The sequence below is a fragment of the Dipteris shenzhenensis genome, chromosome 30 (genome assembly GCF_047967505.1).
Source record: "Dipteris shenzhenensis isolate YYH24624 ecotype China chromosome 30, Dip_SZ_1.0, whole genome shotgun sequence".
NCBI classification, from domain to species: Eukaryota; Viridiplantae; Streptophyta; class Polypodiopsida; order Gleicheniales; family Dipteridaceae; genus Dipteris; species Dipteris shenzhenensis.
In genome coordinates, this window is record NC_141625.1 from 3,300,457 (window position 1) to 3,311,740 (window position 11,284).

General features: G+C 42.4%; 1 protein-coding gene across 1 annotated transcript; it reads right to left on the minus strand.

The window, feature by feature from the left end:
• Positions 1 to 2,031: 2,031 nt before the first annotated feature.
• Positions 2,032 to 9,469, minus strand: OCP3 (overexpressor of cationic peroxidase 3). Its single transcript, XM_087401739.1, has 4 exons — positions 9,186 to 9,469; positions 8,522 to 8,968; positions 8,097 to 8,426; positions 2,032 to 2,403 (listed from the first exon to the last, which is right to left on the minus strand). Exons 1-4 carry the CDS (start codon positions 9,393 to 9,395, stop codon positions 2,230 to 2,232), a joined length of 1,161 nt encoding a protein of 386 aa, XP_087257865.1. The 5' UTR covers positions 9,396 to 9,469; the 3' UTR covers positions 2,032 to 2,229.
• Positions 9,470 to 11,284: the final 1,815 nt, after the last annotated feature.

Consider the following 11,284-nt stretch of genomic DNA (forward strand, 5'->3'; position numbering starts at 1 on the left):
TGAGTCATGAACTCGCCTAGTGTAACAACTTTGCGGTGTACCTTCAGCTTAGTGTATTCCCATTCTTCTCTTATGCACCATGTTCTCTTCTACTTCTGGTCGTAGCTCTACCTCTTCTTCCTCTCTTGTGACTTCCTGTTCATCTCCCTTCATGTGGTGAATTGCACCCTGTGTCATGTGGTTGGAGTTCCGCTCCATTCATGTTGAAGGATGGCTTCTATGATTGTGCACTAAAGATTTTTATATTCATTCATTTTTTATTCTAAATGCCTACAATGGACTAGGAAGTGATTCTAATGAGGAGGATTAAATGATTCTAACCTCTAGAGACGTATGAATGCAAATTTGATGTGTTCTGCACAGAAAACAATTTGTTGATCATTTTTAGCTTTTATACCACTACAAAATTCCTTCATCCAAACCTTGTCCAAGGAGTGGTAAAAATTGATGATGTGACAATGAGTGTTCACTTCTTGCTTATAAAGTGTGCATGTGTGCTTAGGAAGCCTCGATAATGTGGCATGATGACATATTAGTGCTGACTAAGCATGCTGATGATGTGGCAATTCTTGACGTGATCATTGATGACATGACATGCTAATGTGTCACCTGCTAATATGCAAGTTGACATATGGCTATTAATTATGCAATTGAGGTGTCATTATTGACACATGGCACTCAATCCTCCCGTTAACCTTCCACATGGCACAATTTGACCAGACCTACCTACCTTATCTACCGCATTAATCCTATGCACCACATCGTAGTTTTGCCTTTGGGTGTCTACTTTGCTAGTAGTTGAAGGCCGAGTGTGTTATCTTGTCAAGTATTGTCTTTTTTTTGTGTGTGCGAATGCTTGTTCAATGTGTAGGCCTTCAAGTGCCTTTGTTGTTGCTAGCCTTGTCATGAGCATCTGTCTTTTATTGTCCTTTCGTGTGTGCTAAGTTGCTTCCAATTCTTAAACAACACTGTCAAGTCCGTTGCTTGGCTTGTGATTGTCTTTGATTGTGTTGCATGATGTATCGTCTCTGACTATCTTTGCCTATGTTGTACACTACTAGTTGTGCGTCCTTTGCTATCATGGTTGTTGCTTGAGCTAACATTGAAGCTCTCAAGATGGACTAAGAGACTAAAAAAGAGCAAAGAAAGATCTCGTTGAGTTAACAAAGATATAGAGGGAGCAAAATCAACCCACAAATAAAAAGGCAACCACAAGAACTCTCTAACCTTACAAGGATTCTCACTCACACCTCAATGAACACAAAGAAAAGAGAAGGACTAGGACTAACTAAAGCACTATAGAGTAGAATCATGAGCTTCTTGAACTGGAATGAAGAGGAAGAGCTAGGTGAGAGATGAAGATGCCTCAAGAAGGAGGGCTCGTGCCTTGACCGAGCAAGGGCTTACACCTTGACAAGCAAGGGTGTGTGCCTTATGGAGAAGGGGCTTACACTCTCTTAAACTCTCCACTCTCTCCTCCTATGTAAGTTGCACCATGCCATATAGGGCATTGGGTCAAACCCTAACCTAACCCTACGGGGTCTCATGTATATATTTTCATGTTTATGATCAATGCAATATAATGTACATTGCATAGTGTACAACTACCTATCTTGTGCACTCCACTTGGTATTTAAGTGTACACTATGCATTGTACTTTACACATTGTATTGATCATAAGCATGAATATATACATGAGAACCCCTTAGGGTTGGGTCAAGGTTTGACCCACGCACTATATGGTATGGTGTGATTTACACCATCCTTTAACACTATCAAACATTTAAAATGATTGAGACTCTATAGTGAGGGTAAGAAATCCCATCTGCTCAAAAAATGATAAAAGATACAAACCAAAACAACATCAATTGGCAGTGTGTCAACCCACACAAAAAAACTAGAGGCACTAATCAAAAAGTCTATATCTATCTAGCATAGAAGTACACCACAAAAATGAAAATCAAATCAAGAAATTCTCTCAAACACCAATGGATTAAAGCTTTCCTAACGATAGAGAGAAATCTATTAAAAACAAGAATAATATCAAAGCCGGGCCGTACCAACTCTCAATAAGTCATAAGACGCTTGAAAGCCACCCCCAAAGAAAAGTACAAAGGTCATAGTTCGAATCTTCTCCCATAAAAAGAAATGGCTGAAGCTAAACATATGTACATGTTGTAATAGTAGTACTTTACCCTCTATCCACTTCACCTTGAGAAAGATGCCTCTTCAATGTTTGCTTGAGAAAGATGCCTCTTCCGTGTTTGCTTGCAGTCTCCAAGACTTTCTAGAAGAATTAGAAATTTTTTGGGTGCTTGACTCCAACCTCCGTTTATCAAACCACTCTAAAATCCGGCTACGAGGAAGATTTGTAAGATGCACCAGATTATAGATCATAACATTCTGCATCACAAAATGACAACAAAGTTGAATGCTTAGCAACCACTTCCTTCCAAAAAGAGTGGTGTAACAATCATACAACATTCAAATCTCGAGCATGTAGAGAGATATGGGAACATACTGGAAGAAAAAATTTATCTGCACGCACCCTTTCTTCATATAGGTAGGTGTATATTGTTGCAATATGACACATAAATAAACAGGAATTTGAAATGATTCTGGGATGCATTTTATGCACAAGGCAATTGTAACAGGCATATCAACTATCTAAGAACATGCTGAATAGAAGTGTCCCTGGCACATGCGCAAAATATGGAATGGAGGATAATTTACCACTTCAAGGCTTGCATCCCATACACCATCCCTTAGGAAGAATTGATGTCAGAATGCTGAATGAAAATGTCCATAGCACATGCATGATCTAGGAAAGGAGAACAATTTAAACCTTCCAGGTCTTGCTTCTACCCAGCCCTAACCCCGAAATTGGAGTCACAGATACCATTGCCATGTAGCAGGACAGCTAACCGAAACAGACTTTATTACCATTGATAGCATACAAGACTGAGTCCCCTTGGGATGACACAAAGCCTCACACGTAGCCGAGCCTTGCAGAAACGTGCATGCTTTTCAGTGGTCATCCAAGGCATTCCACCCTACTCTATTGTGCAGGTCAAGAATCTATTGGACTGCAGAGTGGATGAGTGCAGCGCGCACAGAGTTTCGGAGCAAATCTTAGTGCATATGTACAGCCAGTAGAAAAGCACACGCCTGCAGGAGACTGCTGTCCAAGGAATTCGCACTACAGGTCACTGAAGCTCAGAGGAGCACGCAACCAAAAGATACAAGGACAGAAGTAGGAGCAGACTTTGTGCTCACCATAGAGCATAGCATACATTGCAGTGGACTGCTGCATGTTTTGGGATCTCTGGTGAAGCCTGCTGTAAGAGTATTTGGCTCAGATTTGTGCAATATATTTTGAGGCATTTTGAACTGTTCTACTATTATTAATCTCCTGAGTTTGGTGCTTGTAAGTTCAAGCTTGTGGACACATAAAATTGAAGTTCTGAATTCTAGCATTCCCTTCTCTCTAAGATTCTTCCGTTGCACACACCTCATCGATTTACTGCTTCTGCTACGTGGAGAAAGTAGCCAAGGTCTAGGTTTTTCTAACACGCTTGTTTGGTAGCCTGTAAGAAGCGATGGGATGTCAGCAAAGGGTGTGAACGCAGGGCGTTGAACTGTTCAGGGGAGGAATGCTGCTGGTAATAATTCGCTGACTACATTTTCTAGAAGGGTGAGTGAAAGAATAAGCAGGGCCAGCAGAGTCACCAAGGAAGGTGTGCTACTTTTTTTTAATGGCCAACATGCAAAGCCAGATGTTTCTAAAAAGGCAGAAGCTTGCTTTTTGGGAAAAGTTTTGGAAAAAAAAGAGGTTTCTTTTTCCTGCTTTGGGATTTCTTTTCCAGAGTTGGCTTTCCTAGAACAAGGCACACCCAGATTTTTTGGCTAATCTAGTAGTCCATACGTGCCCACCTCTCCTAAATCAGCACAAACTAGCTCCTACATCAGTTTCGCCTAACGTTCCTGTCTCTTGACACCCTGTTCCTGCGCGATTTCAGCTTCTACATCCTCCCCTACTGGCAGCTCTATTTCTTTCCTCTCTTCCTTGCCTCAGCACTCCTTTTCAAACTGTTATATCTAATGGCTGAAGGGAATCACATGCTTGGTGAGGAAGCTGCACCAATTACAGCAAGCATGCCTCCACAGGGGGAGCCTTGTGATGAAGAGGGAGATGACATGGACCTTGGTGAGGACGTCTTATCACCAAGGAGCAACCCGCTCAGCTGAGAACATACTTTGAAACACAGCTGAAGGAGTTGAAGGACATGTTCATGAACCAGCCGCTACAAATGAGTCTCCACTAACCAGGGGCTTCTAAGATCTTTCCATGCTTACCTGCAAGCTCAACAATCATCAGTGTGTCACCAATAGACTGTACATCCCTCAGGATCACCCCCAAGATAGAGGTCATGCAACCTCTGACCATAGTCCATCCTAGGTGAGACTACGTGTCCCATACCACGCAGCCCCATCTATGCACAGATGTCGTTAGGGAGATAGGCTCTCAACCTAGCTGGGTATTCTTGGAAGGCCTCACTCCCAAGAATGACCCAAGTGATTAATGGCTCTCACTTAGATGCAGGGTGTCTTAGGTGTTCGAACCCTAAGACTACCCTTAGCATACCAACTATAGCACGTCCTAACTGTCCCGAGGTTAGAATGCATGACCATAGGTTGACCTGACCTATATAACACTAGCCATGGTATGTCACATGAGAACATAACATCCTCCCCCCCCCTTCTTTTTTCTCCCCCCCCTTATTCAGAGAACTAAGACATAAATTCAGGGAATTGGCATCGCAAAGATACAATACTTCCCAAGTACTATCCTGTTCTAAACTGTCTTTCCACTAATCTTCAGCTCTGAAATAACCTGTTGTCTGTCCCTATAATCCAGAAGACATTCTAGATCATGAGCGCGTTAAGTGGCCAAATCGGGACAAAATCAGCACCTAGCACAGCATACCATCCCCAATCACATGGCCAATAGTAAAGGGTTAATAAGTGGGTGGAAGAGTACTTGAGGCACTCTTGCTTTGAGACACAGAAGTCCTGGGATAGATGGCTGTGCCTAGCAGAATTCTGTTATAACTCTGCAAGGCATACTTCTATTGGCAAGTCTCCATTTGAGGCTTTGTATGGATGCCACCTTCTACAATTAGAGATCAAATCCTTCTTAATCAGCATGTGCAAGATGAACTGTTGAGAAGTCACAATTGAGGAGGATTCCTTCACTGTTCACCACGGTGGCATGTTTGTTTAAGGATCCAGGTTATTTCACCGAGGTGAATCTAGTATGCAGATGCTGGAGGATCCATAGTTGCATCTTCATTGACTTGTTTCTTTAGATTATATGCTCACCATGAGTTGCAAGGGTGGGTGTTGGAGTTACGTACATCTTATAGTGAGTGAGAGCTGTTTTGTGGGTGTACCTGTCCTTACTCTAGAGGCCTCAAGACAGCTTGAAAATGCCTCTATTGTAGGTGGTTATGCGCAGCAGCATGCAGATTGTGGCGATATAAATGTCCAAAACGTCCTTGGGGAAGCACACATGTAGATGCGACATGAAGGAAGCGCCGACAACCAGCAGGTAACACATGCAGAAAATAACTTGAATGAAAAAGAAAGGAAGAGGAGAGTAGAGGCGACAGGCTATGGAGGCAAAATAGGGTGCAAACGGGTAAAGTCTTTGAAGAGGCAACTAGAGGCGAAAATGCAAGCCATTCTACAGCTGGCCAAAGATAATCTTCTAAAGGCACAATCTAGAATGAAGGAATATGCTGATCAGAAAAGAAGGCATGTTGACTTTCAGGAGTGACTCATTGAAGGGGAAACCAACACCAAGCTGGCCCACAGATTTTATGGCTCCTACAAAATTCTCAGAAGGGTTGGTGATCTAGCCTATCAGCTGGAACTGCCTCTTTCCACCAAAGACCCATGATGTATGCATCCTTGCTTAAGAAGCATGTGGGAGCAGACATTCCAGTTGCAACAGAGTTGCCTCCCATGGACGAATCAAGGCAAATAGAGTACATACCAGAAAGGATATCGGGCTATAGAGACAAAATTCTCAGAAATAAGGTTTTTCAGTTAAGTGGAAAGGGTTGCCAGAGGAGGACTACACATGGCATCTTGAGCGCATCTTGCAAGAGTTTCCATATCTACTGAGCTGAACCGAAGTCTTTCCTGCTCATGGCAGGCCAAAGTAACCATACACTCTTTCTTTCAATCAGTTGCATTATTTGTATTCATTTTGAGGACAAAATTTCTGTAAGTAGGAGAGGATTATAACAGTAGTGAATGCTAGCGTGGCAGACAGCTCGTTAATGGGCCCTGATAGCCAATAAAAAATTAACCTAGTTGTAGTGTTTTCAGTATTGGCTGTGGGCTTGCCATGTGGCAACCCTATTGTAATATCCCATAAGCAATGGTGTGCTGGCCCACTTTGCTAAAACTATATAAAGGGGCTTCAGCTGTACTACACATTCTTTCAATACTAAAGCAAACACACTTCATTCTATGATTGTTGCACATGCAAAGGACAGCACCAAGATTTTAGCTTGCCAGCCACATGGGAGCTGCTATCACATGCCCTCTTCATAAGAGTGTCCTAACCTTTCCCCTCTACTTCCTTTCCTGTCATTTCTGCTAAACAGTTCATAGTTACTGTTAGCAGCTGTTAGTGGAAGCTTTGTTTCAATAAGCAAGCTTCCACACAGCTTCAATGGGCTAGTGACTGCCCTACCAGCTCGAGAACGGCTGAAGCCTCTCACCTTTGAGGAGGCTTGTCCTATCTATGTTGCTCCAAAAGGAAGTAAAGTTGAAGTTGCAAGACAAAGGTGGCAACAAGAGGGTGTTTTCTGCTTCCAACAAAATGTAAGGATAACGGAAAGAGCAAGCATGGTCAGGTAAGCCAAAAGACTCTTCAGATGGAGCTCTTCAGTTACTGAGAGCAGGAAAAAGACAAAATTATTTTACTGTGATAAGCCTTGATGTCTTGTGTTACTGCAAGAAGAAGGTGGTTCAGAAAAAGAAGAGTCGGCCAAGAAAGAAGTGTCCAAATACAATAGTCAAGCTTCTTGGTGGTTACACCCAATAGCCCCAAGACAGGATTCATTGATCCAGATATGACTGTGAACATGTACAACATAGAGCAATAGTTACATGATCCAGATCTTGCTACTTTGTCCATACATAATTCTTTTCGCTATTTCATCTTTGCAAATACATGGTTTAGTCCGAAGATCTGTATAGACTGAGGTTAGGCAAGCGCCACTTTATTTAGAATAAAAGGGTCCCCGGATAATCCCTTTAATGGTGTATTAAGTTATGCTATGCATAAAGGAAAGCCTCAGAGGAGGATGACCCACAGGCGGGACTCAATGTGAAGAGACCTTTGAAGTCAGATGCCACTTATGAAGACATCTCCGAGATGAGAGAGAACTCTGAATAGATCCATGAGCTTATCAATCGTTTGCTTTGATGAGGCCTGCAGCACCTACAATTGTAGCCTTATGGATTTGTATATCCAAGATTAAATAAAGAGAGCCTGGATAAGGGGATATTGAGACTCTCTCATCCCTATTCTCTCTGCCACACTACGTCTAACCGTTGTCCTAGATTTCTAGCATGAGGCTGGACTCAAACATAGTTATTTTCTACCTAGAATTGCTGTTACCATTTCACCTCGTGACAACGAGATTGCCATTTTTCTCCCTATTTAAAAGGATTACCAGCAGAGTGGGAGAGCCATGCAAAGCCCTAGCTCTATTTGGCATGCTCCCTGGAGGCTGGGAATACCCTTAAACAAAAGACATCAAACTACATAACAAATGTTGTAAAAAGAAGGACCAAATACGTTAATTTGCCACATAACCGCCAACGATATGGTAAAAGAACAGTTGAGACAATATAAAGCTGGAGGAGAAAACCTATGATGATTCGGTGGGGAACAGGGGGGCTGTGGCAACAACATTTTAGGTGTGCTTTCCAATTTCGAACCCGTTATATAAATTTGAAAAAACAGAATCCCTTTCTTCTTTGACCAGTATGAGAGCTATCAAATGCAAACTTACAGTTGGTCTTCTTGTTCGACTATATACTCGTTCAAAAGTATCCACATGCACTTTTCGAAACCTTTTTTTCTTGTTCCAATCTTTGGGACCCAAATTCCCCTTCTCAGGGGCTTTTTTTTCTGTCTCCTTCACACGAGACAAAGATGGGTTAATCTTCTTTGTAGAAACCTCTGAATCTGACTCAGAAGATACATTCCCTTCTTGAGAGTCGTCGGTCTCATCTTCGTCACTTTCTTCGAGTGCAATTGACAGGAGTTCTGGAGGGGGAGCTTTAAGAAAGGATAGGACGTCAGCTCTATCAAGCTGAAGCTCCGCAGCTAGACTCTTAATCTGTCAACCATAAAATACTAAAGGCCTTTATGAAAACAGAGCAATAAAATTTCATGTACGCTACAGAAAAACAAGCATACATAGACGTCACTCACATGCACTTTTCTTCGACTTAGTTCTGCTGCTGCTGCCAACTTCTTCAGCTGCCACTTCTCCAATTTGACCTCCCTGGGTTTCTCAAATTCATCTTCTTCATATTCATCATCATCATCATGGTCTAAGTCTTTCTCGGAATCCTTATCAACAGATTCAATACTCGTTTTTCTTTTATTCCCTTCATCCTTGCCTGCGATGTTGTTGTCCTTGACTTCATTATCAGTCTCAGTCTCTTCTTTGTTTTCAGCTGTAGTAGCGTCACCGAAAGCACTGACTGTCTCTCCATGGCAGAAGTCCCCTAAGACTGAGTCCAACTCTCTTTCAAACTTAACCATGTCATCTTCCGTTAAATCTTCACCCGCAAAGTCATCTCCTTCATTTTCCAAATCTTTCTCAAGTTGATCGAAAAGAGATTCCCAAGTATCATCCTCGGTCCTTTTTGCTTTCTGCAAAATGCGAAACTACATGAATCTACAAAGGAGAAACTATTTTCCGTCAATTTTGTTTCTAGATAGGAATAAGAAAAGAACCAGAAGTGAAAGACTCTTTAATGCACTGACAGGGGAGTAGAGCGCTCTTGTGTGAACAATTTGTTTCAAGACAGAATGACCCATATGGATGAGAGAGAGAGAGAGAGAGAGAGAGAGAGAGAGAGAGACTAACCTTACCCGCAGTGATGGGCGCAGGCCCGTTTTCCTTTTTGGAAGCTGAAACGAGAAACACCCGCGAATGGAAGGCCAAGGACTCTCCTAAATTTGCAAATGAGGCTTTGGAGCAGACAGGCAGAGCACAGGGGGAAAGAGGTTGATGGCTAGAAAAGTAACTCTGCGGAGTCCGGCTACACAACGCTGAGAAGTAAAGTTCAACCGCCATGATCACCCACACTCTGATGCTTTAGGCACTCATCCGCAACATCTTGCTTTTGTTGGGTCTGCTCATCTTAGTGAGCTTAACATAACTCGTCCTTGTTAACTTTAAAATTAACAGCACGAGTTATGTTAACCTCACTAAGACCAAGTGGCTATAACGTGTGGATGCTTATGTACCGATCCTGAGTTCAAGTCCCACGGGTAGCTCACGATTCTATCTTGCTCACCCCGTATTAGCGCGTTGTTGGCAATTTCAATTTCAATGCAACACAACCACCATACAATGTAAATTGCCTTCCCATTCGTGGTGGTAACCCATTATGTTCTGCACTAAGTGGCCTTCAATAAAACTTTTCGGGTATTTTTTATTTCGATCCAAAGTCACTTCTTTGAGTTAAGGTCCACAATAGATTATTCTTTTCAAGCCCTTTCAAACAAGTACCCATGTTGTATAGTTTCGAGTTCATCTCCACCATCTCACTCAGAAATCAACAAGTGGGTGAGAGAGGTTTTCCCACTCCATTTTCGGAGTGGAAAGGACTCCCCCACATTTCTGGCCGTCAAAGGCTTAGGGAAGGGCTTTACCTCATGATTGAATTCAGGTAAGTGCATTTGGGGAAGGTGTTAGCTCTAGTGGTGTGTGTTAAACCTCTAAGGGGGGGTACTAGGTACTAAGGTTTGAAGAGAGGTGAAGTGTGTGTGCCATGTGGCACTCACCATGCAGATTACTATGTGGTTAAAGGAAGGCGGTGTTCTGGTCACATCTCTTATCTTCCCCTCAAACTCTTCTTGCAGATGATCATGACTTTTGGCTCTCCATGAGAGTCACCTTCATGCTGGTTGCAGGTAGCTGATTGGAGGAAGCTCATGGTGGCAAGCTTGGTACACAGATTCGAAGCAAAGAGTCGACTGGCAAGCTCTACAAGAGGGGACCCTACTTTGTGATATCTCTTAGTGTGTGTGGTTTTCAGATAGTGAAGCTGTGTGTAGGTGTGGAGTTGATCTTGTGTAAGCATCACTTCATGAAGTCTTGGATTATACGTTGGTTGTACTAGCATTTGTGTCTTTCTATCATAGTGTGTTTCTTTGTAAATCACCACCACACCAAGCCTCGTAGGGATGAGTGTGTTATTCTTGAGTGCTTTTCTCAATATATTTCCAGTGCTAATTTGGTGTGATAATCATCTCGGTGTGATATTTTATGTGAGAGAGAGGTTTTAGTGCTTTGATTTCCAACAATTGGTAAGAGCAGGTCAACTTATAGGCATGTGAGTATTGTGAGGATTCATCGAGTCGTCTAGCCGAGAAGTTTAGAGGTCTCATGCACTTGAGAGCTCGACATCAAAATGTGAAGAGAATAACTCAGAGAAGGTCTCCAAGGTTCGAGATAATAAGAGTACCCACTACTTTCAGAAGGCCATGAACCTTACGTCAAAGGAGGGTGCTAATAATTGATGTACTTGCAAAGTTGTGTGAACAATTGCTTCAGTAAGAGAAATCAAGATGGATGCATGGTCAAAAACTTCTAAGTATGGGCTCCTCGAAACATCAATTTGAAGTTTGATGGAAGGAACTTTTCATCTTGGCAGCAGTTGTTTGTATGCTTGCTTCTTATGGAGAAAGGTTGGTGGGGGTTGTATAGACAGGACAGAGAAAAGCCTCCAAAAAATCAAGGACTTGAGAAGATGAAATCTTGGGAGCTGAACTTTCCATCTTGGCAGCAGTTGTTTGTATGCTTGCTTCTTATGGAGAAAGGTTGGTGGGGGTTGTATAAATAGGACAGAGAAAAGCCTCCAAATAATCAAGGACTTGAGAAGATGAAATCTTGGGAGCTGAAGAACGAGAGAGCTCTAGGACTATTGGGTCGAGCTTTGGGTGTGGAATTCTTTCATC

Bases quoted from the DNA above. Each gene is read 5' to 3' on its own strand.
- OCP3 (XM_087401739.1), bottom strand. From the start codon at position 9,395: ATGGCGGTTGAACTTTACTTCTCAGCGTTGTGTAGCCGGACTCCGCAG. The intron at 8,427-8,521 runs GTGAGTGACGTC...TATGGTTGACAG, and splicing joins TAAGTCGAAGAAAAGTGCAT to ATTAAGAGTCTAGCTGCGGA. The intron at 2,404-8,096 runs GTAAGTTTGCAT...TTTGTGATGCAG, and splicing joins GTCGAACAAGAAGACCAACT to AATGTTATGATCTATAATCT.